We start from the raw sequence: 23,340 nt of genomic DNA, 5'->3' as shown, positions 1-23,340 counted from the left end.
ATTTCCTCCTATAATGTCACATTCTAACATGCACATTCTTATGACTACACAGAGAATGAAAATCCAGTTTGCCCTAACTGGGTAACTAACTAAAGGTCCTGTGGATGTTACAAAATCTATTTGCAAGAGGAAAGAAATAGAAATTATGCCTGCCTGTTCATAACATGCATATTCTATTTTTAGACTGCTTTTTCCAACAGAGAAAATTTATGCAATCCTGCTGTCTGCTTCTGTCTGCTTATTGACTTTGAATCAGATGGCAAAATTCACCTGGAATTTAGTAAGGGGTAAGAGGACTCAGAAGCTTTTAAGGTCCTAAAAAATTTGCAACACGGGAAAGAACTGGAAGTATTGTGATGAGATGAGGCACAGCAAAGGCTACAGCAGCAGTACTAAGGAATGTAAGAAGTGAGGATACTGAAGGGTAAGTGATCATGAAAGCAAAGGAATGTGGGAATGAAACTGGCTTTGTAAGGGTGGGGAACTGTATTGGATCAATGGATAGCATGTCCCTAGAAAGCAATGAAGAGGTTGTTTGCCAGACATGAGAGTCCTGGCTAGTATCTTGTCACTGAGACAATTTTTGAGGGCTTCTACTGAAATAATAATGAAGGCATTACACTGACAATGCCAAGTACTTAGATAGTGCATAGATTTGCAAGTTAGATTAAAAGCATCTTCCTGAAATGACACTTACTGCAAAGAAAATATCAAAATAATTTTGTAAATCCTATTTCATAAGTCTAATTTTTAAAATGTTTCCCAAGAACCAATAAAGTTCCTTTCTTCAGTCTCTCACTTTTAAAAGATATTTCATCTACCTTAATCATGTTCATGGCCCTTTTCATCCCTCCCATAGGAGTATGCAGGCAGCCTGTCTCAGGCTGTATCCACATCCAGAAACAGGAAGGTGATGTTACATGCTCCTCCTGATGAGTGTTATCTCAAAAGCTTTGCCAGCCTATTCTGTCCCTGCTGTGTGCTGCAAGCTTATGTTCAGTGGTACTCTACTATGATCCCAGAGCCATTGTGCTCCAGGATAACATCTTTCACTATTTAGGGAAGTGCTCTGTAAGTTACATTTTTGTACCTTCAAAAATACTGTCTGGTCTTGCAAAATAAACATATTCAAAGATGCAGAATGCTGATGGATCTCCTTCAGGTCTTCGTACAACATCCAGTGTCTGGACATCATGTCTGGATATTTTCACAATCTCTCCAGGAAGGACCTCCCGATAGTACCTTGGAAAAGAAATACAGAGAAGCTAGAAATGTCTTGAAGCTGGATGATAATTTTTAAGTACAAACAAGAGTCAACTGACAGGAAAAAATGTTTTTGAACATCGTAACATGACAACTTGCTTCCATCTTAGGATTTGACCTGAAGCATTTTAAGACCAACATGCTAAGGCAAGTGACCCTTACTCAAACAGTCTGAATTAATATCCAAAAGCAATAAACTAATACTTAGTACCAGAGAATGATGGTATTTGTCCTATGTGTGAGACATACTGTATAGGCTTAATTGAGATTGAATATATTTTAATAATATAGTCCTGTATCAATGCTAGAGAACTTTTCAATGAAAGCTAATAAACCTTACAGTGCAATGTAAGAAATATAATCAAGAATAGAGGTGGTAGCCAAAATAATCCTGCCTCACAAGACAAATCTAGAGAAATATCTGTCTAGAGAGGACAGATAGCTACCCCCAAAAGACATAAAGCTGACTAGAAATGTACATTTTATTTCTCAAATCTGTAGAAATACGGAATAGTTAGGTTTAAATATGGAACAGTTTAGGTTTATTATGTTAAAGTGTTTAACCTTATTAACCATTTTTCTAGATCCTTTAGTGAGTCCTCAGGCGGCTATTCTAACAAAGTCAATCTAAATCTATCCTAAAATACTGAAATATTCTGGAGATACAAATCAGAGGTGAGCAAATCTGTGTTTATTCACTGGTCAGATAGTAGCAGTAGCAGGCAGCAGCACTAGCTACAGCAAAAGTTAAGACAAAATTGCTTTTTTAAAAACACACAGGATTCAGCTGATGGTCCTACATAGTGAGCTTCTCTTAACAGAGGTTTCAAAGAAGTTTCAGAAAACAGTTAATTTCTTTCTAATGAGGAGGCAAGCTTACCAGACAGCATATGCTACAACTCAGGTTATTTCAGCCTGTGAGCTACCAATGTCACTTTCCTGTAGTTGAAGAATTATTTTGTAATACAACTATGCTGCTGCAAATGAGGGCAAAATGAATAAGTTATATGGGTAGTCAGGTATGATGTAACAAATAAGAGGCATTTACTTTGTGATAGTAGTTGTCTTTACTGTTACTTTCTGCACACATAATTCTTTTTTTACAATCATCTGTTCAAGAAAATAAACTGGTAAAAACCGGGACTAGCAAAAATATCCTTCACAGAAAACTAATCCTTGGTGTCTTTCACACTGTATGATATTTGGCAACTTGGGATTTAATGTTTAATCACTGCCTAAGAAAGAGCTTTCAGATAAAGTGGGAAGCAGGGCACTTACTCTGCACCAATAGACAAAAAGCTACAGGATTCAGAAGAGACAACCCATCCTTCTGTTTCAGTGTTATCTTTTCCTGAAATAAAAGATTTGAGTTAGAGTCCCCAATTTCTGCTACCATGACCCCCCACAATTGCATTTTTGCTGCAGTATCTGTCTTGCTATGGCTGCCAAGTGTGCAATTAAAGACTATTGTAATTTCTAATTAAAAGGTATAGCATTCCACTGTTTCCATTTTTCTATTATTAAAAAAAATCCCAAACAAATCCACAAAATAAACATCATAAACCTGTTCTAGGCAGAAGTGGAAGTAACAGCATTGTATTCACAGCTCATGAAGAGACACAGTTCAGGTAACTACCTTTGCTATCCCTGCACTATTTCAAACTTTTCAAATTCTAGTTCAGTGATTTTAGATAGACATAATTACTTTTGTTCACACAGGAAACTCCTTACTTTTCCTATGCTAAATAGGTTGATAAGATGCTTTTGATTACAATGGATGCTGGATTGAATTCCAATGAGAGTTTTGAAAGTCAAGCACAGGAAAGATTGAATTGTGTCACATAGGGTAGGAATGTCTGTATGCTTTAAAAATTTTTGTGGTTAAAATTACTCAGTTTTCTGAAGATATGGAAGCATTTAGTGCTTTGCCTTTGAATTATTTTAAACAAGTGAAGATATTTTAATCTTACTTAATGGAAAATGTGGATTTGCAGGCTGAACAGGAACACAAAGAATTTTTTCCATAAACTGACTGTGTAATGGTCCAGTCACTACTTGTGACTGGGTTGGTTGGAATTAAGAAATACATTGTGGATAATCCAGCACTTTTTGCCCACCTTATTATAGGAGAAAGAAAGGAAGAAACCAGACTTGTTTCTAGACATTGTCCTGAGCAACTGCTTTTAGGTGGCCCTTCTTGAGCAGGGGATTTGGACCAATGACCTTCAGAGCTCCCTTCCAACCTCAACCCTTCTGTGATTCTGTTCATCCCTGCTTTCCTGTTTAAGCAATGAGAATTATTTAAATTGTATTACAGTTGGGCTGCCTAATTGTGGCTATCATTAGGCCACTAAGATTCCCTTTACTTGGGACTGGAATTTTGCACACTCCCTATAGATTATTTTTTCCTTCCCAACTCTTTGGTTTGTGTTTTGATTTTTCAAAACTGATTTTTGCATCACATTCCTACTTACACCTCAGTAAGTGTAGCTTTAATTACTTGTATCAGTGATTTCATGCACAAACTATGCATACATATATATATATATATATATAGTTTACCTTTTCCATTCATGTCCCCTACTGGAATAAGGCGACCAATGCAGAGCGGGCGATTCCCATATGGATCACGTACTGCATAGATTATGTCTTTATGCATAATTAGCAATGAATATGAAGTTGGAGTTTCCTTCATTAAGTTTTTTATTCTGGAACGAGACATAGGTGAACATAACTGTGTGTCACATGAACAGCTGTGTGCATTTGCAGCTGCATATCCTGCTGGGATTAAATGGCTGCTGTTGATTGTGAAGCCCATGCTCCTCACCTTGCCACCCAGTCGGCCGTATCATCGTTTTCCAGTGGAGGTGTGAAAGCCAGCAGCTGGGTGATCAGTTCACTGTCAGAACTGGTCGACAGTCCCACACCATGCCTCATAAGCTTTTAAGACACAAACCAAAAGTGTTACCAGCATTAAAAAAACAATCTCACATCTCACTGCTTAGATTTGAATCTAACAACACCTTGGTGCAATGAAAACATTTAAATGTTTTAAAACTTATCAGTGCTTCAGGTGATCACAGCATAATAATGCCAAGTTTCTTCCGACAAACCAACTATGTAAAATGAGGTGGTACAATCTTCTACACTAGTACTACATTTTTCCTTTTTCATCTCATTCTTTTGCTCTGCATGCAACCAAAATTAATGCCACCAATATTCAGGGCATAAATTCATGTTTGGGCCATTTAATTATCTTTGTGCATGCTCTGGGAAGAGAGGTAAAATAAACAAGAGAAAAATATGAAATTGCCTATAACAGATCTAGAAAGAGATATCAAGGCAGAATCCCCTTCACAGGACTTTTCTCCCCCCAAAACTGATCTATTTTGATTAGGGTGCTCTTTCATTACCCCAACAGTTTGGTATTAAGGAAAAGTCACAGCAACCGTATTGCTCATTTCTGCCTCGCACTCAGAAAGAAACAATGCCTGAGCCCCCCAAGGAGGTACTAACCTTCCGCCTGAGTTGTGCAGCATTTGTTAGCTCCCCATTGTGTGCCACAGCAATCTTTCCATGAAGAGTCTCTACAACAAAAGGCTGGCAGTTCTGCAGCTCAGAAATTCCTGAGGTGGAGTACCTTGTGTGCCCAATACCAAGATTTGAAGGGTACAGCTTCTTCAGGCTGTCTGCATTGAAGACGTGATTTATAAGACCCATTCCCTTTGGGAGAAAAAGAAAAAAGGGTTCTGTTTGGTGTTTTACTTTCCTGGTAACTTTCTAAGTTCTTCTTCTGCTTAGTGGTGATACAGTATTAATGGAACTTTAAGAGAAAGGCAAGTAACCTGAAATACATGGGAAAGAAAAAAGCTGAGTAGGTGTCACAGTGGTATATCAGATCCCAGTAGTCCTGTTTTTAAATAAAGCAATATACATTTTTGTGCTGAGGATTTTCATGGAACAATCTATTCCCTGGCTAAAAATACATCTTCTGAAAAGCACTAACAAAGTGTTGTGTCGTTTAAAAACACGTAAAAAAAAGGCTGCCAGAAGACAGGCAAAGAAGAAAAACAGTTGCAAGAAGGAAGTTCTAGGTAGAGAATACCTTTTACAAGTTAGTGGTAGGTATATTGGATTCACTTTTAAAGTGGATCCATGATAATGTTTATTATATTCCACTGTCATTCTTGCCAGTGTCTGAAGTAAAGATTTTTTTGAAGAGGCATGTTTACTTAAACTTTTCATATAGCCAAGTTATCTTCTATTTAAAGCAGAAATGCATCAAAACTTTTTAGTCAGCCACCAGGACAGGAGCTTCTTTTGGCAACAAGCACTATGCAGAGACAATTTAGCAGCAACAATAGTCCAAAAAAACTGCACAGAGAGTAGAAATTAAGACCAGGTTGTCCTATGAACTCCTGGTTCTGCCACTGCCTGTGGAAAATAGTTACATCCTTCTATGCCTGGTCTGCCTATCACACTGTGGTAACTGTGGTATACATGATGGGTAACGCTCCTCTAGGACTTTCAAAGATATACAGGACAGGTCTCAATGGCTCATAACCTGTGCTGCAGATACAACAACAAGAGAGTGAGATGGGACAGGAAGGACAACAAACAGGTACAGTAGCATCATAGCTGCTGACATTTTTATGGACTAGGTTACAACTCAGAGTCCTAAATATGCTTTCACCAGTGTAACAGACCCAAATGTTGTTATATTAGCACCACTTCTGGGATCAATCAGGTCAGATAAATTTACTCCACAAGCTCTCTTTTACACTGTGGTTATTACAATTTTTAAAAGTGCTGTAGTTGAGAAACATACTTCAAGGATAAAAGAAACCATCACATGCTCTCCAACTCTTCAAATATCCAAATTGATGAGATAGTCAATTAAATTCTTAGCATGACAGCTAAGTATTGTAGCTCATTAACATAGAGATACTGCAAATTATTATATCACCTACTGGAAGTTCATTCTGAGAAGCAGTTCTTACTATGGGATTTATAGAGCAGCCCACTTTAAAGGAAGCTGGAATTCCTATAAACATTAAGGAAAGCTGAAACCCAAGCAGGTGCAGGAATGAAGAACAGATAACACCGTGCTAAAGCTGAGAGAAGGTGCATTTAAAAGCATGTGTATGTGTATGTGTCTGTGAATTGGGCTGTAACAGGTAAGAGGGGGAAAGTGCCTGAAGAGGCAACAAACGATGCTTGAGGGATAACAGTTTGCATGAGGTATTGAGCAGTCATGCACAGATACACATGCTGCTGCAGCAGAGCACTTCTTACTCTTGGACTGATTTGTACAGCTTAATTATCTTCCTCTGAGACCCCTGAATGGGAAGACAAACTGCTTTCTGACTGTGGTCAGAGAACATACACAGAGAATTGCCCCATGGTTTTTTTGCTGGTGTATTTTTTATTTCCAATCCTCTCCTTTGTCAGGATGGAATAGGCTGGTGATTATTTTTTTTCCTGATCACTATTCAGATTGAACAGAAATATCCTCAAAGCAGGCAGGTATTCTCTTGGCATAATACTTTTAAGGCTGTGGTCATTATGTGTCTTGTAACATCCTCTGTGATTCTATCACCTTGAGAAAGTCTGTTTGACCTTCTCAGGCCTCCATTCAGTCTTAGATTCTGTTTATTGCTACCTATGGGTAAAGTAGTTGCCACTTCCTTGAGTCTCATTAACGTAAGATTTAGTCATCCATTTCCTTGTGCATAGTCTCTAACTGTATTTTTCTCTTGAGATCGATTTGCATCAATGCTCTTCCAAATCTGCAGAGTTAACACCCGAGGTGCAGGGTGACTTTGGTAAGAAGTTTTTTGTGGCATCATTAGCATGCTCTGGGTAACTTCTGTGTGTCTGTCACTGTATGCACAGATAGACCTAGCACTACAGTGCTGGCATGTTTGTTTTAAGCACACACCCAAGACAGGTAACAAAATGAGATACTCTCACTGACAAAATCAAAAGAGCCCATCAAAACATGTTACTTTTTCTCTAATTACATGGTTTCTTAGCAGAAACAAACTTACATACAACTCACTTAAGAATACAAAACATTCATTTGCATTTTACCTTGTGCACTTTGAATGCCTGGGATGATTCGCCATCACTCGTCACAATTCCAGCGCTCTCCTGGCCCCTACGGACAAAATAAAATCAACATAAAGCACTGAAATGAATATGAAACACTTTTACATACAATGGATAGGTGTTTTCTAAATGAATTTTAATGTAGGCTTATTTGTTGTTTTACTTTACAGACTTAAAATTGCTATGTTAATTGCAGGTTTCTTGCCTGTGTTATGCTTTATTTCAAAACAGTCACAATAAGGTTTGTGCCTAAGTTCACTGAACTCAGTGGCAATCTTTCCACTAATAAGCACTGGCTCAGGCTCTTACTGGAATCCAATTTCAGTATGGGCATAACATAAAAACAGGTGCTCAATTGGAAAAGCCATTTTTAGAGGCATAATGGTCTAGGTGATAGTAGTAGGCTCTATAGTGCTATTCCAGTTCTGCTTTGGATTGGGAGATGTTAATAAAACTGATGGTTTTGCTTAGGGGAATGCATCATCTTTTCCAATGATTACCTACACTGAAGCTTTTGCATTTTTGCACTTAGGCAGACAAACTAGCATTTACACCTCTAAAAGCTACACAGACTCTCTGATAAAAGCATCTGAGTGCATAAACCTCATGTTGGGCATCTCAGCTTCTCAACTCAGGCAAAGCAAGTATGATGTACAAGTGTCACTGCAAATGGAAATACTTCTCTTACAGCAGATCAACCTCAGGCTAGCAGTTGTGCTTTGTTGAGCATAAGAGCTGATTCAGCTGAAATACGGGAGTTTTCCCTGTCCTGCTGCCTGTCCTCCCCAGCCCTTCTCCTCGCTGGGTCCCCTGGGTGTACCCCAGATCCCCTGATGCTGCTCTGCCCAAGGCAGGCGGAACACTGTGCACCTGCCCATGGTTTGTAATTCAGTCCTTATCCACTGAAAAGGTTTGCTTTGCAGACTGGATTTTTTTTTTATGAGTAACAGTGCAGGCTGCTCCATCTCACTTCAAAATGCTCTCTGAAATAAGGCAGTGTTGCCTATAACAAAACTGCTGCTATGTGCCTGCTGTGCCTGTAATACTCATCAGGACTTTGGTAGACTAGTGAGCTCCTGTCCACTCTCATATATAGTAATGTCTGAATAGGAAAGATGCTTTTCTAGAAAGACTTGCAACTAATGTCCTATTTGTGCATTGGACTGGTTTAACTCAATTCAATGAAGTCACTGGAATGAATTAGTATAAGCAACAATAAAATTGGGCACAAAAATCTACAGAATGGATGCTAATCTACAATTGACCATGCTCATTACCAATTTTCTCCAGTTCCTAAAATCCCTTTATTTGTTACTAGTCCCAGTTGGATGTAAAGCAAAACACTTGCTTACAGAAAGCAAAACAAACCGAACTTCCCACATATCTGAACAAATTTAGCCTGTTATTGACACAGTTCTTCAAAGAAAATAATCAGAGATGAGGACATTCTTAAAGCCATTTACTTTAACTCGGGAAGATGTTCCATCTATAAAGATGAAGATGGGTAGTAAAACTTAAAGGTTGATACACTGCATTCAGCAACTTGTAATTGAAATGTTAATATTACAGGCAATTTCCATTTTAATACTGTCATGGTCCCTTTAAATATTAACTAAATCAGTAGGAAGAGGGAAGCAGATACCCCAAGGAAGGCCCTGGTCAAGGCATTGGGTTACATCTTTCACTTAGCACTGACAAAAGACATGGGAGCTCAGTGTCATTACCGCAATGCTTACACCACTTTACCAGCTGAGCCAGACTTTAAGTATGCCAGCTTTTTATTAAAATATCACTAATATATAAAACGTATCTATATGGCCCGCAGTTCAAAGGCAAGCAGTGCACAGAGATGTGAAGATGTAGGGCAGGATGATCCTAAATGTGCTCCTTGTGGAGCAGGTCCCGCAGCCGTGCCCCTTCCAGAGCAGGGGCTGCCTGGCAGCCTCCCGACAGAGGCCCGGCCACAAGGGGTGAGGGGGTGTGTGTGGGTGTCGTGTTGCTTTGTTTTGCTGGGTGTGACAAACAGCTATTATAGCATTGGCTTTCGCAGGTAGGGAAATGTAAGAAATATTATGTATCATAATATGTTGGGAAATATTATGTGCAAATATGTTAAGAATAACTTTGCTATGCAGATATTAACTAGTTAACATTGGAACTGGGGTCAAAGTTACAAGATGCTTATATAGCTTGAGTTATAAGATACCAATATAACCTGAATCATAACTTTCTGTACCTATATAATCTGAATCATAACTTTCTATACAATGTAATTGCTAGTGTATGGTTAACTAATCGCTTAACGCTTAAATAAATAGAAACTCGCCAGGTGACTAATCTCAAAAATAGACAAGTATAGCTATATATGCAGCAGGATGTACTAATGAGAAGCTGGCAAAAGTGAAGCCAATTAGCCACAAAGTAAAGAATTTAAACTAGTTGGATCCAGAAAGACCTAGGAACACCATAACTGCGCATGCTCTGAAGACAAAGTTGAAAAGTTCAGGATGTGAGGAAGACCCGAGTCCTCACCGAAGAAGACCCCTAAAGACCTTCACGATCATAATATGCATGCGCTAAACAGGCGGATCAGGGGACAAACTATGTTAATCCCTTCTAAAAAAAAAGCAAATTATTCTCAGAAAAAATATGCATATGCATTGTGGTTTATTAATATGCATAAAGTTAACGCATATAAACGGGAAGTTTGTGTAAGTGTGTGTGCCTCTGGCTATGAGCCACGCACCTAGCGCTGTGATTTTGCTTTAAGTGACCTTTGTCCCCTATTGTCCCTTATTAAATTTATAAAACCCAAAAAAAGAGGAGTGAGCTTCGTTTCTCACATGGGGTTTGGGTTTTTTTAAAAGGAACAAAACAGACTCTTTTTGCCTCTCTTCTCACACCTTGGTGCCCGCACTTACTCCCCAGAAAGAGTCAGAGCAGCCCGGCCCAGCCCGGCCCAGCCCGGCCGAGCCCGGCCCAGCCCGGCTTGGCCCAGGTCTCCCCTCCCCGCTGGCGGAGCCGCTTCCCTCGCCGTGCTCCAGTGCCGAGCCTGCTTGTTTGGCAGTGTCTCAAGTTACTCCCCTCAGGCAGCTTGAGCCAGTAAAACTAGATCCTTTCATCTCGGCGCAGCTTACTGACAACCAGCCGTCTGGTTTCCTAGGAAACAAAATCTTGGCTAGAAATAGTGAATCATTTCCAGGTCACTTTCAACATGGAGAGTGGAGCAGGGAAGCATTGGACTGAGGAGGAGGTTAAAGCCTTGTTAAGCGTCTGGTCAGAAAAAAATATCAGAAAGCAACTGCACGGCACCCTGAGGAATAAAGGAATATTTATCTACATTGCTAAAAGGTTGCAGGAGTTGGGAGTGTGCAGGGACTGGAAACAGTGCCGTGCAAAGTACAAAAACCTGAAGTACGAATACAGAACGGTTAAATATGCCCACAACTCTGGGGATGTCACTAAAAGCATGAAGTTTTTCCATGACCTGGATGCCATATTGCGATATGAGCCTGTCACACAATTAGCAGCAGAAGAAAACGGCAGGTGTTCTGCGACTGAGACGCAGCTGAACACAAGCCCCACAACAGACAGCATGCAAGGTAAAAAATATGTTTTTGCTTCTATTTTTCTCTCTTTGCTTAAAACCCAAAGGGAACAAACCCGAAGCCCGACTTGGCTGCCGCTGGAGCGGAGGCTGCTCAGCTCCGGCAGCGCTGTTAGAAGTGACTGGATGCAAGCCTCGCGCAGGGAATAAAATGTTAGCACCCACCAGTGTCGAAGTCTGTAAATACAGCGTAATTCCAGCAAAATTATGCTAACTGCCTGTATAGCAGCCTCGGTGAGTACTTGCTAGTGTCCAGGCTCCTGCATTGGGTGGAAATACTAAATTAAAATAAGCTGCTTTCTTTGCCATTCATTTGCAGTACTTTGGAAGCAGGTTTTGTAGAGCTCCGATTCAGATGCAAACGTACAGAAAAAGAAAAGAAAATGTTGGAATTGTCAGGGTGTTGTAAAGATCGTTATTTGTGATACAAGTGAAATTTAGGATTTTTGTTCTTATTTTGCATATATATATACATCAACTTGATAATTAGGTGTGATGACTTAAGGTAAATTATTTTATAAGCAGTTTTACTTAAATAATCAAGAAACATACTTAATAACCTCTCTTTAAAAACTCTTAATTTAGCAGTGAAAGTAAAAATTATTGTTTTTATCAGACTATTTTGTGGCAGACCAAATGAATACAGCTGCCTTTATTCTGAAGTGGGTTTTACTAAATTATTTGCATCTCTTGTTTTATTCAACCTGCTCTACATATGCATTTAAGCTCTGCTTAGCATTTCATTAGGGTCAATCTTCTGTTTGACATCACTCAAATCTCCTTGTCACATTCTAAATGTCACTGAAACATAAGCCCCAATGATAGTTATAAGTACCAAAATAAGATGACTAAAAAGAGAAATTAAAAACTTAATTTGTTCCTATGGTATGTAGCAATTTACATTATTAAGACTGCGAAGCTTTTTTAAGAAAACAAAAAACTCAACATTATTGTTAGGGGATATTGTCAAAGGTATAGAAAGGAGCTGGACATCGAGCTTGTCCTTGTGCACATCTCCCTCTACAATGATGTTTTACAGGTCTGAGGAAAAGAAATTGCCATTTTTCATTGTCATTGTTTACCTTAACATAAAGCTTGACCTTTATTTGTCATCACTAACAGAAAGCCTCTAATCTGTCAAAGTCACTTCAAATTAAAATGGCCATTTTATAATGCTGTAATGTGCTCTCTGCACTGTGAATTGCAATCCATTTTTAATTTTAAACTTGCAGAACTGAGGCTAATACAGGCTGATACACTTTGAGGACTACATGAAATTAAGATAGTGTCCTACATCTGGGGATCTGCCATTAGATTATTCTCTGTGTTTTGATGTAGTTTGCACCTGGTAATCCTAATTCTCATCTGCTTTAGACCTCTAGCAAATTTAAATCAGCAAAAGTTAATTTCAGTTGTGAATCCCAAACTATAGTATCTATAAAAATAATTGCCCCTGGGTGAAACATGCCTTGTTTTGAAGCACTAGGACAGTCTGGTTTTAAATGTGGTATAATTAAATATATCTCTTTTAATTGTACAAGCATTTCTGTTACTCCCCCCAAAAAAATAAAAGCAAACAAGTTTTATAACAAAAACTAAATGCATCTAACCGTAATAATGCAACACTAATGCAAAAACTGAAATGCAAAGATTTTCACAACAACCACAATTGAGCTGCAATGAAAGCACACTAAGACAGAAATGTGTCCTGCAGCTATGCAAAATGCATGCATACATCCATAACAAGGGGCTCAGGGAACAGCTGTGAGATCATCAACTTTCTCACTTAAGAATGCAAGTCAAGCAACTAACACTGTACTAGAGGCCCAGTCCTATTCCACCTGCAGTCAGAGTATGCTGCCTGCCCAGCCCAGTACTTTGATAAGCACTTGTAAGGCAAAACTGGCATCAGTGGCTCTGCAGCTGATGCTCTCTTTTGTGAGGACAGAGCTGCTGGTGTCACTCCCACTGAGGGAAAGGTGATTCCTTGCACAGGCAAAGACAGCCCCCTACCCCTGGCTCCAGCAGTGACTGCAGGCCCCCTCCTGGGCTTCTCCCTTTCAACCACAGAGTGTTACAGGAGAGAAGAATGGTCCCTCGCCTCTTTTAAAAGAGGCAGAGATGTCTCATTTTGAGGGGGCTGGAGGAATCAAGGATGTCTAGGCTTGTGGCTTGGGTAGCAAGAACAAACTAAGACCTGTGACAAATAATATGTGCCCACCATGAACATCTTACTTTATTTGAAGAAATTGGTAGCTATACTAGTTTGTCTTCTTAAAAAGCATGACATGGGACAGGGCATGTTCCCAAATAATTCACCGTATATTTACCATTCTGCTTAGCCTCAGTGTCAATATTCATACACATCCTTAATGTAAAGATACAAAGCATGTCTTTACGTTATCTCAGCTACTGGGAGATTGCTGCGGAGGGGGAGCAAGAGGAAGGGAGGAAAATAGACTATTTTTTTTTATAGGACTGAATGGTATTTCAGTAGTGTTTCCCTGAGGATTTTTCATACCTGGTAGAACCAGTTTTCTTTTGAAAGTGCGTTTGAAGAAATTATTACTGAAAATCTCAATCAAATCTGAGAGGGGTGTCTCAGGACAAACCGGGTAGCAACACCTACCAGTTCCCAGCTTGTTCATGAAAAGGTAACACTATGCATAAGCAGACGCAGAAATGTAAGCAGAGATGCTCATGCTGTCCTCTCAAAACATGTTTAAGGGGCAGAGTTGCAGTTTAAATAATCATCAAAAAAAGATACAAGTCAACATGTTCGCTTCTCTTCAAGTACAGTTTGTGTATTATCCCACTAATCAACAACCAAGAAAATCTATGTAAAGCGATGGTGTGCTGTGGAAAATGGTATTTTTCATTAGAGTTCAAATGAATGACCTTCCCATTTTGTTAACCAGTTTGGATTGTTTCAAGTTAAAAAAAGTATTAATAAATTAAATACATTATTTACAAAATATTTGCTTAGTAATTCAAGTTATTTACACTTTTTATATTTCTTCATGTTTAAATATTAAGGCATTGGTCACCTTGCTTGACCTTCACTTTACCTCAGCAAATGCAGAAAGATTATAGCTTAGCAGAAATGCATCAGCAATGACTGGCAGAAAACTCAGCTACTAAAATGCAGAAAGATCCTTCAGAAATGCTGACTTAGAAGTTCCACTTACATATGGTTTTCCATGTCGGGACTTTCAACATGTCATTGACAAATGTTTTTATATCGTTTTTTCTGCTTTTCAAATGCTTTTTAAAAAATTTTTCCCCATCAAAGATAGTAATAATATCCTTTTGTGGTAACCATTCTTACTAAAAATAAAAGATGTTTCTCTTTTAATATAACAATGTAATTAATCTTGCTCATACTAATGCTGATGGCACACTCAGAAGCCTTTCTTCCCTGGTATTCCCCTCTCCCTGGTGTGCTTTGCTGCTCTTAAGCAGCTAAAACGCCAGTCCTGTCACTGGAGGCAGGAGCAGCAGCTCCTGCCAGGGAAGCCAGGTGGACAGCTGGGAGCAGTCAGAGATCAGGCCACTGCATCCATGAGTCATTGTGAGCCTTGCTGAAAGTCCGGAGGATTGAGGGTAATGTGTTCAAACGCAGTTTTCAGTTTCACCGACATCAGGGATAGCAGGTTGCATCCTAACTGTGCCTCATTACTGCTCCCCTGATGAACCACCGCGGAGCTGGGAGCTTTCATCTGTCTGCCCTGCCTGCCTGGAGCTCACAGAAGCTCAGCTCCCTGTACAGGCAATCAACATTTCAGGCCTCCTGTCAACATGGTATATTGAATACAGCACACTACCATAGGACAACTTACAAGTCTGTCCTCTGTGAAAATCAATCTGGTTCTGAACCTGACTTACATATGCTGCTTTCTAAACTTACATAGCAATTGCTGTAATGTTCCTTTTTAAACAAATGTAGAAAAGCTATGCTGGAAAAAGCTAGACTTAATCCCGTCAGCTACAAATACGTCTGTTGTCAAGTCACAGTGAGTATTTTGGTTCCCTCCATTAATGAATTTGGTTCCATACCATTAATGAATTCCACCGATTTCCAGAGCTCTCTGTAGAACATTCTTGTTTTCTTCATATTCTTCTAGGAATTTATTTTTGTTACATCAATAGATTTGTGATTTTATGAATCTCTGTGCAAAGTCTGCCTTTACTTGTATGTCTCTACATTATCTACTTTCAAACTATACTTGCAATGTGTAATACTGAGTCAGAAGAGCAAACAAGTCACTAGAATCAAGTCAGTTTCAACCAGAATTCTAAAAAGCATTTCAAACAGAGTTCATACGCAAGACATAAAATAATTTGCCTCTTATAACTCATGTCCCCCTTATGGGGACAGGCTAAATTAATTTAAAATTTAATTTCACTACAAATTAAGTGTTGAAATTACCAAGTTAAAGATCTTCTCATGGTGTATGGACACTTTAATTTAAACTAATTTAAGCTTATTTAGTCCACACCTATTTTTCATCTAAAAACTCTTTCCTTCCCAGGTGAAGTATCAGTTTCTTTAGAAGATGATGAGGAGGCTCCAGGAGATCCACTACTTTTTATATCTCATGCCAGACCAGTGCAACTAGGTATAGTATGATGGTACAGAGAAATCAAAAACTAAAAAGCAGCATGGGTGTCAGAGCTTCCTGACAGCTTGAGTACACTGTCATTCTGTTTCTGACCAGCATAGCTTTAATACAGCCGCACTCTTGCACCGCCTCCTTCCCAGCACTAGCCCTCAGCGGTGTCGTGCCTCACTAGACACCGACCACTTTATATGATGTAACACCTGCATGACCACCGTTCACATGCAAAACACATCCCATGTTATCTTAATTATGTTAGCTTAATCATGTTAACTGCATTAACCATGGTCATTTTGTTAAATGCTACTGGAAAGTACGCCAAATGCTAGCGTAGATACCCATGTCAGCTTGTGGCTTTTCCCTAGCTCATTTCCTTAAATCATGGATGCTTAAAGCAGCATGAGTGAATGGCCTGAGCCAGGAGAGAGATGCAGAGCAATCCAGACTTGCAGTGGTCTCCAGCACAACTTCAAAGTCACCTCTCCAAGCAAGGAGTGGTCAGCAATGCTTTAGTCCAACCAACCACAGAACAACTCATTTGGAAAACGTCCTACTCTAGTAGTTTTGCTCAGGAAAGTTAAAAAGCAAAGGCATAAATCTGGCAAGCCAGAAAGAGGAAGAGGATCGTAGGTGTGAGCCCCTTCAAGGGACTGCTAAAGGAAATGGAGAAACCTGAACGCATTTTAGGGCATATTTAAGCAACTGATGTACTGATTCCTTGTCTGGATGAACAGCAGCCCTGTCCTGAATTTCCTACATGCTCTTTCTATTTTTTATATTCCCTCTATGCCTTAGTATACATTCCAGTCCAGTTACAACAACTTTCATTAGAGAATCTGCAAAGTGCCATATTCAGGAAGAAAACAAGGCACAGGCTAAGCCTATGGCTTTTATGTTACACATTACATCCCTCTTGCCTGGCATAGAGAGAAATTAAGGAAGAGACCAGAATGTCACATGGAATTTATGCACATATAAAATACTTTATGCACATAAACAAAACATGCAGAAAATATCTAAATCAAATTTTACAGGAATATGTCTGTATTTCTCAGTGCTCAACGTACTGCCAAGCAGAAAAGTCTTCAATTCTGAGGAAGCTTTCCACAAAGTCAGCAAAAACTTCAGTTGCACAGGCTTTCAATTATGTATTAGTACTAAAATGCTCTCCCCTAGTACCTCTTCTAGTCTGTAAGTTTCAAGCACTATTTCAGAAACCACTGAAAGAAAAATGTGGGGCCTTTTGTATCTATAATGCCTAATATTTTGGTTTTATTTCAGCAGATTTCTCCGGTTTGAGGAAGCTTAGAAAAAAATTAAATACAGCATAAAAAAGTAATTTATATCCCGCTTAAACATTTTTTTAAAACACATTAGAACTAAAATGCTTTTAAGACACAAGGAAAATTTTTGCACTGACCATAACTTGGACCATAACTGTTTCAAAGCCGTACTTGAATCAGCATGTTTTTTAAATCAGCATGAATCAGCATGTTTTTTAAAGGGAATGAGGAACAAACCCACCCACCATTTTCCACTCTGCACACAGCAGAATAAATGAGCAATATACCAAGTCACCAGAACTCATCTGAAGTAATATCCACAACCAAAAGTGAGCTCCGTTGGAAATGAACTGACTAGTGAGAAATACTGGTCTATACAAAGAGTAAAGAAACTTTATTCCTCCCAGATGCCCCCATGCTCTATGGCTTTGACTGGGAAGTGTAGGGAGCACCTTCTTGCATTCTTCGTCCTCTCTTCTTCTTCTCATCCTCCCTAGGCCTTTCCTTTCTGGCCTGTCTGATGTTGGCAGTTGTCAACTGTGGCAGTTCCTATGGTTTGATTCACCTGTAAATCAGCATTTTCTTTCACTCCCTCAGGAAGAAATGGAGAAATTTTGATGTGCCACCTGAAAATTACCCTTCTCAACTACATTGCCTATGAGCTGGCTGCTGCAGAGTCCTGATTAACCCAGGACTGTAAGGGGAAAAAAAATGGTATCTGTTAGAACAACTTACTGACAACTAGAATGAATTATGGAGACTAGCAAAGAGTGGCTTTATCTAGGACAAGTTTGTCCCCAGACAGGTTATTTTAAGTATGCTCACTGAAGCACTGTGCACAATCAAGGGTTAGATATTATTGCCATCACATACATCTCAGTGGCTATAAAGTATCGAATCCCCATAATCTGGTTTGCCCTTCCAGAAAAAGATACAGACAAAGGCATTTATCACTTCAGTATGACTGCAAAAACCTGTCAGTTACTGTGCATTTTCATGCTGCTTTATTTGATGATGTCCTGGAATTGGTTTTGGGTTTCTTTGTGCTTTTTAGTTATTTTTGCAAAGATTTAGAAAATGCATGAAAGATCACTTTCCAAACTAATTTGATAATCAAAACAAGTCTTAAAGCAATTTCATAAATAGAAACAGGGAAACATTAAAAAATTTAAATCTGTCATATTTCACTGTTTTAAGTTATTGCATGGGTGGCAACCTTTACCTCATAATGTTAAAAAATAAAGTTGTAGATTGGAGAAAATGAAAAGATATCTTAGTTTTGCAGAGTAAGACAACTCAAACTCTAATTTTTACTAAAAAAACCCAAATATTTTTGATTGATCTGTCCTGAAAAAGATGGAGGTTCTGTGCCATGAGAAATGGGTTCTATCACACAAAAGTTTCACTTAAGCAAAAGTCTCCATTCCTCTGCTCCCCACAGCTGGGGTGCTTTGTTAAGAAAGGAGGATCAGATTCTTCAGATCCTTACCCAGGTTAAATCTCTCCATGTGTGTAAAAACTAAAGTATGGCATGAATGCAGAAAGTTACGTCTTAATGCTAGTGCTGGTGACTCGGGGCCGATTTATTATTGTGCTCATGCAGCACGTCCCGTCTTCCCAACAGTACTCTTCTCCTCTCTGATGTCTGAAGGACAAAGCAGCTCATCAGTTATTCCCAAAGGTGTCACAGGTAAAAATTTAGTGTATTAGGGAACAGAAGAAAGAAATGCTCCTCTTAGATTAATTAAATGTACATGTGTTATCTTAATATCTATCTTCAAGTGAAGGCAAAAATTGTATCAGAATTAACAAAAATGCTGACAAATTAATAACCAAGAGCTTGATTTTAATGTCACCTCTGCTCTGTCTTTCTCTGGAGAAACAGCATCCTTCATTCCCACTCCCTCTGTCCCTTCCCCACCCCAGCCACCCAGTGCAGGTAACCCATATCTGTGTCTCTCCCCTACCCCACACAATGCAGGTAATCCAGCATCAGCAGTAGAGGCTTCCAAACCACCGGCTTTTATTCCTACAGTAGCAAATGAAGGAGGAAAACACTGGACTGTTAATGAAGTCAGAGCTTTGATACGCATATGGTCAGACAAAAATATCCAGCAACAACTGGAAGGGACAGTGAGAAATAAAAGAATATTTGAACAAGTTGCTGCTAGACTTCAGAAGTTTGGAATTGACAGGGACTGGAAGCAGTGCAGGACAAAATACAAAAATCTGAAACATGAATACAAGAGTGTAAAAAGTGCCCAAGACTCAGGGAGTACAAGTAAAAGTATGAAATTTTTTAATGAACTGGATGCTATTCTGGGGCACTGCACCATGGAACAAGCAAGTAAATCAGATAATGATGAAAGTGAGAGGCCTCCAGAATGGACAGAAGCAAAATCAGAAAAGGATTCCATAGGTAAGTACTTCAACTACCCACATATCACTTAAAATTTTAAGTTTTCCAGCACCAGAGAGACCTTAAAAAACTCAAAAAGTGCAAACAGAGAGATTAACTGATTGGCTCTGGGGGAAAAACGCTGAATGGAAATTTACTATTTGTCTAGTAGTTTTGTATTATGTTATAAGGTAATATTTTGGATTGGGTGATTGCCCTGTACTTTTTTGAATAGAATTGAGAAACGAAAGGAGGAAAAAAAGACAAAGACATAGGATAAAATGATACAGAGAGGCAATTCCAGTCAAAATCATGTCAGAGGAGACTGTTTCCAGTTTAGATAAAATAAATGGATCAGAGAGATAGTCAGACTATGTTACTGGAAAAATTAAGACATTGAGCAAAAGAAATCTGTAGTTATAGACACAAGTTAAAAAAATTGACATACAAACTGTCTTTCTCTTATGGTCCGAAATAGCTCAGTTTTACTGGCCTTTGGAGCAAGACTCCCAAACTGGTGAGACAACTGTGAAAATAGCAAAAGGAACAGCACCAAGAATGCTGGCAGAGCTTGCCTTTGGTTTTGGGTGGTTATTGACAATGAATGGTAATGGATGATCAATGCAGAATTAGAGTAGACCGATGAACCTACATGACCCAAGAGTTAAAATACTTTTATTGGTATGTACAACCAGAAACATGCTTGTTGTTTAAGAACAGAATTAAACATTAAACTTTTAGATGAGGGGATGATATTATGTTGGCCAAATGTAAGACTTTAGAAGTCTTTAGAATCTAATTACTTTAGAAGTTACTAAAGTAATGGAAGAAGTCAAGAAAAATGTTACACAAAGACCAGCTGAAAAACTGTGAGAACATTTTGGGGGAAGATTCACTCTTCAGCTGCATTTTGTAGACATTTTGCAGACATTTTTCTTATGCATCTACTTTGCCTGCTGGCATAAAGAGAATCTGAGGCTGGATGGATTTTTTGATTTGATACACGACAGCTGTTTTTATGAAGTATAAAAATTTGGTGCCCTAATTAATTTAGCATTATTTACACAGAGATGCCTGGAGACACAGGTGAAGAGGACTCTGTAAGTAATATGTCAGAAGACCTACAGGTTGCAGATGTAAAGAAAGTTTCTGCTTCAGGTAATCTGAAAACTCTTCTATTTTATGTAAATACCTAAATTTAGTAAATTTAATTTCTAAAATAAGTCCAAACTGTAAGTATGGGTAGAAAATGCAGAGACCTAGAAAATTTTAAAACAAGAGATAATGTCACAGAGATAAGTGTCATGTACTTATGTATGACATTTACAATGTCCTGCTAAATTTGATAAAATCAGTCTAGTAAGCACTCATTTCAAAGACTTGTGATGCAGAATGTAGAGAAGAAACTACTGGTTTAAGCAAGTTGAGTGCAATGTACTACTGCACTTACATTTACCTAAACTATCTGTTCCCAAAGATTAGTATTGTTCAGTCTCCTGTGCATGAACGAATACAGCATCTCTTTTTCACAATACGTGATCAGGATATAATTGTGTAAATGCTCATGTCAGGGGATGAAGACTTCATTTAGTAGTCTCACTGAATATGAAGGTCATATGCTCTGCTCTTTACAAAGAAAGATTATGGTTTACATCTGAAAACATAAATTTCAGGGGAAGCAGAAGTTTAACATTCAATTAGAGACACATGAAAGTCTCTCAGGCTGACAAGTTTTATTGCCTACAACAGAGCACCTCATGTTCTGTTTCAGTAGTGTGAGGCAGAATATGGTCTAAATTAAGCATTAAGGAGTAGTCTTACAGAATTTAAAATGGTCTAATGTGAACTTGAAAGATTTTAGTATCAAATTAAAAATCTTCTGACAGATGATGTTATTGTAAATACTACTCCAGGAATGGGGCAGCTCTGCATATAATGAAAGAAATAGCTATGGCAAGTAAAGAGATGGTTGATCATGAGAGGTAATCTGAGGTATACCAGACAGTAGCATTTTTGTTTTTTCATTCAATAGCAATTACATTCATAAATTTAAATTTACTAACAACAAAAAAACAAACAAAAAAACCCCAAACCAACATAGCAACCTTTTACCAGCTCACCATGGGCACTTGAAGCATGCAGTGGAGAAAAACAGGTTGTCACGACAAGTGCATTGCCTATGGGACCTCATTTTGAGAGAGACAAATATGAAAGGAGTCATAAACAGCACCTTGTGGGATCTAGTTAAGACTGCTTAAAGAATGTATTAAATTCCTTTTCTCCCCATCAATAAGTAAAATTACTACTTACACATGGACAGTAGTAAGACACTGTAATAATACAAAGATTCAGCAGTGCCCCTTAAGTGTCATCTGACAGTTTTCAACCGCCTGGTGCTACATACTATTGTAACTTCTTGGGCTGCACTCTTCCAAACAAGCTATTTAAGATGAAGTTAAATGAATATTTCTAGTAAAGTTCTGAATACACATTTCTGTCCTTTAAGATAAGTGTAGGTGTAAAAATATCTGTAGTTTACCATCTCCCTTTTCAAATATATGTATTTTAACTGCATACTTTGTTTATTTCTGGGTAATTGTAAATGCAATATGATTTTGTGGGGAAAAATTAAAATAGCAAGTGCTTCAAAAGTGTCTGTGGCTCAGCCTATCCACTCATAAGACTATTTTTTAAACTTCTGTGGGGGAAAAAGGCAAAACCACACTCCATCATGAACAACTTCAGTTTGCAAAATTCTTTCCCTCATTCCCAAACAAACAATACACACTCAAATAATTTTATTGCAGGTGGTAAAAGACACCTAGTCTTTAATTTTACTAATGGGAACATGATTAGGTATTGCATAAACCAGAGAAAAGATGCACACTTTTTACATTACAATATCATGGAGACCCTTTGTTCTCTAGTTGTGGTACATGTTTTCCTAGACAGTCCAATTAATTTTGAAGTGAGAAACTGGTAAGTAAAGAGATTGTATGTACCTCTGTACTCATAAATATGCTCACTGATAAACAGTGAAAAAGGCAAACAAGCAGTGATATATTATATTGGTTGTTTGATATCAGTAATGTCTCATGATCACTAGCATTTAGGATGTGACTTTTTATAAAGCTCCTGCATATTCAACAGAAATTTTGTAGAAAAGTGTTTCTCAACAGGCATGGAATTATTAAATTTATAGGTATTTGTGTGCCTTGAAAAAAAATTTGTAGAAAACACTAATTTGATAACCTAACCCTAATAAATGAGAATTTAGAAACTCTGTTAAACTCATATCTAGCTATCTTCCTTATCATTATATGCAGTTAATGTACTCTGCAGCCAGAGCTGTATATGCACTGAATATACATATATATATACACACACACACACACACACACACACACACACACACACACACACACACGAGTTAGCCTGGGCAGACATTGCCTTCTGACAACTGCAGCTGCATAAATGCACAGAAGATGCACGAGCTGCCACAGAGTACACGTGCTTCTCATGATCTTACATGTGAATCTGAGTTACGAGCCATAGGAACGCTGCCACCACTGCCAGTCTTTATAAACAGCCCATTTGGGTTTGCCATATTCTAGTAAGGAAAATACAAAGATGGTGTTAGTCAAAAGACAGGCACACTAGCTTCAGGAAAACACCTAGTTATTTGATGTGCCATGATACTGTTTTTCTCCTCTGCCCACATGAATTTGCTACTCTAAGAGCAGCAAATGTCCACCTGAGAAGAAGACAGAGGTAAATAAATCCTCACAGTTCGCTGCACAGCCTGTCCTAGCTGCTCACACGTCGCTGTCAGCACTGCCCAGCTGGGGGAGCAGAAGGACCACAAGAGTCCCCAGCCCGGGGGTTTTCAGCTAAAGCGTCCTGCGATAGGCTGCGGACACTGCGGGTTGCTTTCTCTTCTGGCGAAACATAACCCACATTGAATCGATCTGCAAATAAAACCTTACTTGGTCATTTTTACTGATGTCTTCAATTTCGTGGGATCACTTTTAGTTAGTTACAGAAATCTTTTCAGAAGAG

General features: G+C 38.6%; 2 protein-coding genes across 2 annotated transcripts in view; one reads left to right on the top strand and one right to left on the bottom strand.

Annotated features, from left to right (window-relative positions):
- Positions 1 to 23,340, bottom strand: part of PPAT (phosphoribosyl pyrophosphate amidotransferase) — a 47,427-nt gene that overhangs the window by 5,560 nt on the left and 18,527 nt on the right. Inside the window, exons 2-7 of the mRNA XM_069014053.1 lie at positions 7,357 to 7,423; positions 4,780 to 4,986; positions 4,091 to 4,203; positions 3,826 to 3,971; positions 2,542 to 2,614; positions 1,091 to 1,242 (exon numbers count right to left, since the gene is read on the bottom strand). Coding sequence (XP_068870154.1) covers positions 1,091 to 1,242; positions 2,542 to 2,614; positions 3,826 to 3,971; positions 4,091 to 4,203; positions 4,780 to 4,986; positions 7,357 to 7,423 — 758 coding nt within the window. The remainder of the gene's footprint in view (positions 1 to 1,090; positions 1,243 to 2,541; positions 2,615 to 3,825; positions 3,972 to 4,090; positions 4,204 to 4,779; positions 4,987 to 7,356; positions 7,424 to 23,340) is intronic.
- The window catches only part of PAICS (phosphoribosylaminoimidazole carboxylase and phosphoribosylaminoimidazolesuccinocarboxamide synthase), a 41,520-nt gene continuing 28,753 nt past the window's right edge, over positions 10,574 to 23,340 (top strand). Inside the window, exons 1-4 of the mRNA XM_069014051.1 lie at positions 10,574 to 10,976; positions 15,514 to 15,600; positions 18,865 to 19,302; positions 20,350 to 20,439. Coding sequence (XP_068870152.1) covers positions 10,589 to 10,976; positions 15,514 to 15,600; positions 18,865 to 19,302; positions 20,350 to 20,439 — 1,003 coding nt within the window. The 5' untranslated portion in view covers positions 10,574 to 10,588. The remainder of the gene's footprint in view (positions 10,977 to 15,513; positions 15,601 to 18,864; positions 19,303 to 20,349; positions 20,440 to 23,340) is intronic.

The sequence above is a fragment of the Aphelocoma coerulescens genome, chromosome 4, assembly GCF_041296385.1.
Source record: "Aphelocoma coerulescens isolate FSJ_1873_10779 chromosome 4, UR_Acoe_1.0, whole genome shotgun sequence".
Lineage (NCBI taxonomy): Eukaryota > Metazoa > Chordata > Aves > Passeriformes > Corvidae > Aphelocoma > Aphelocoma coerulescens.
The sequence above is the reverse complement of the archived record's forward strand: the minus strand, read 5'-3'. Positions and strand labels throughout refer to the sequence as shown.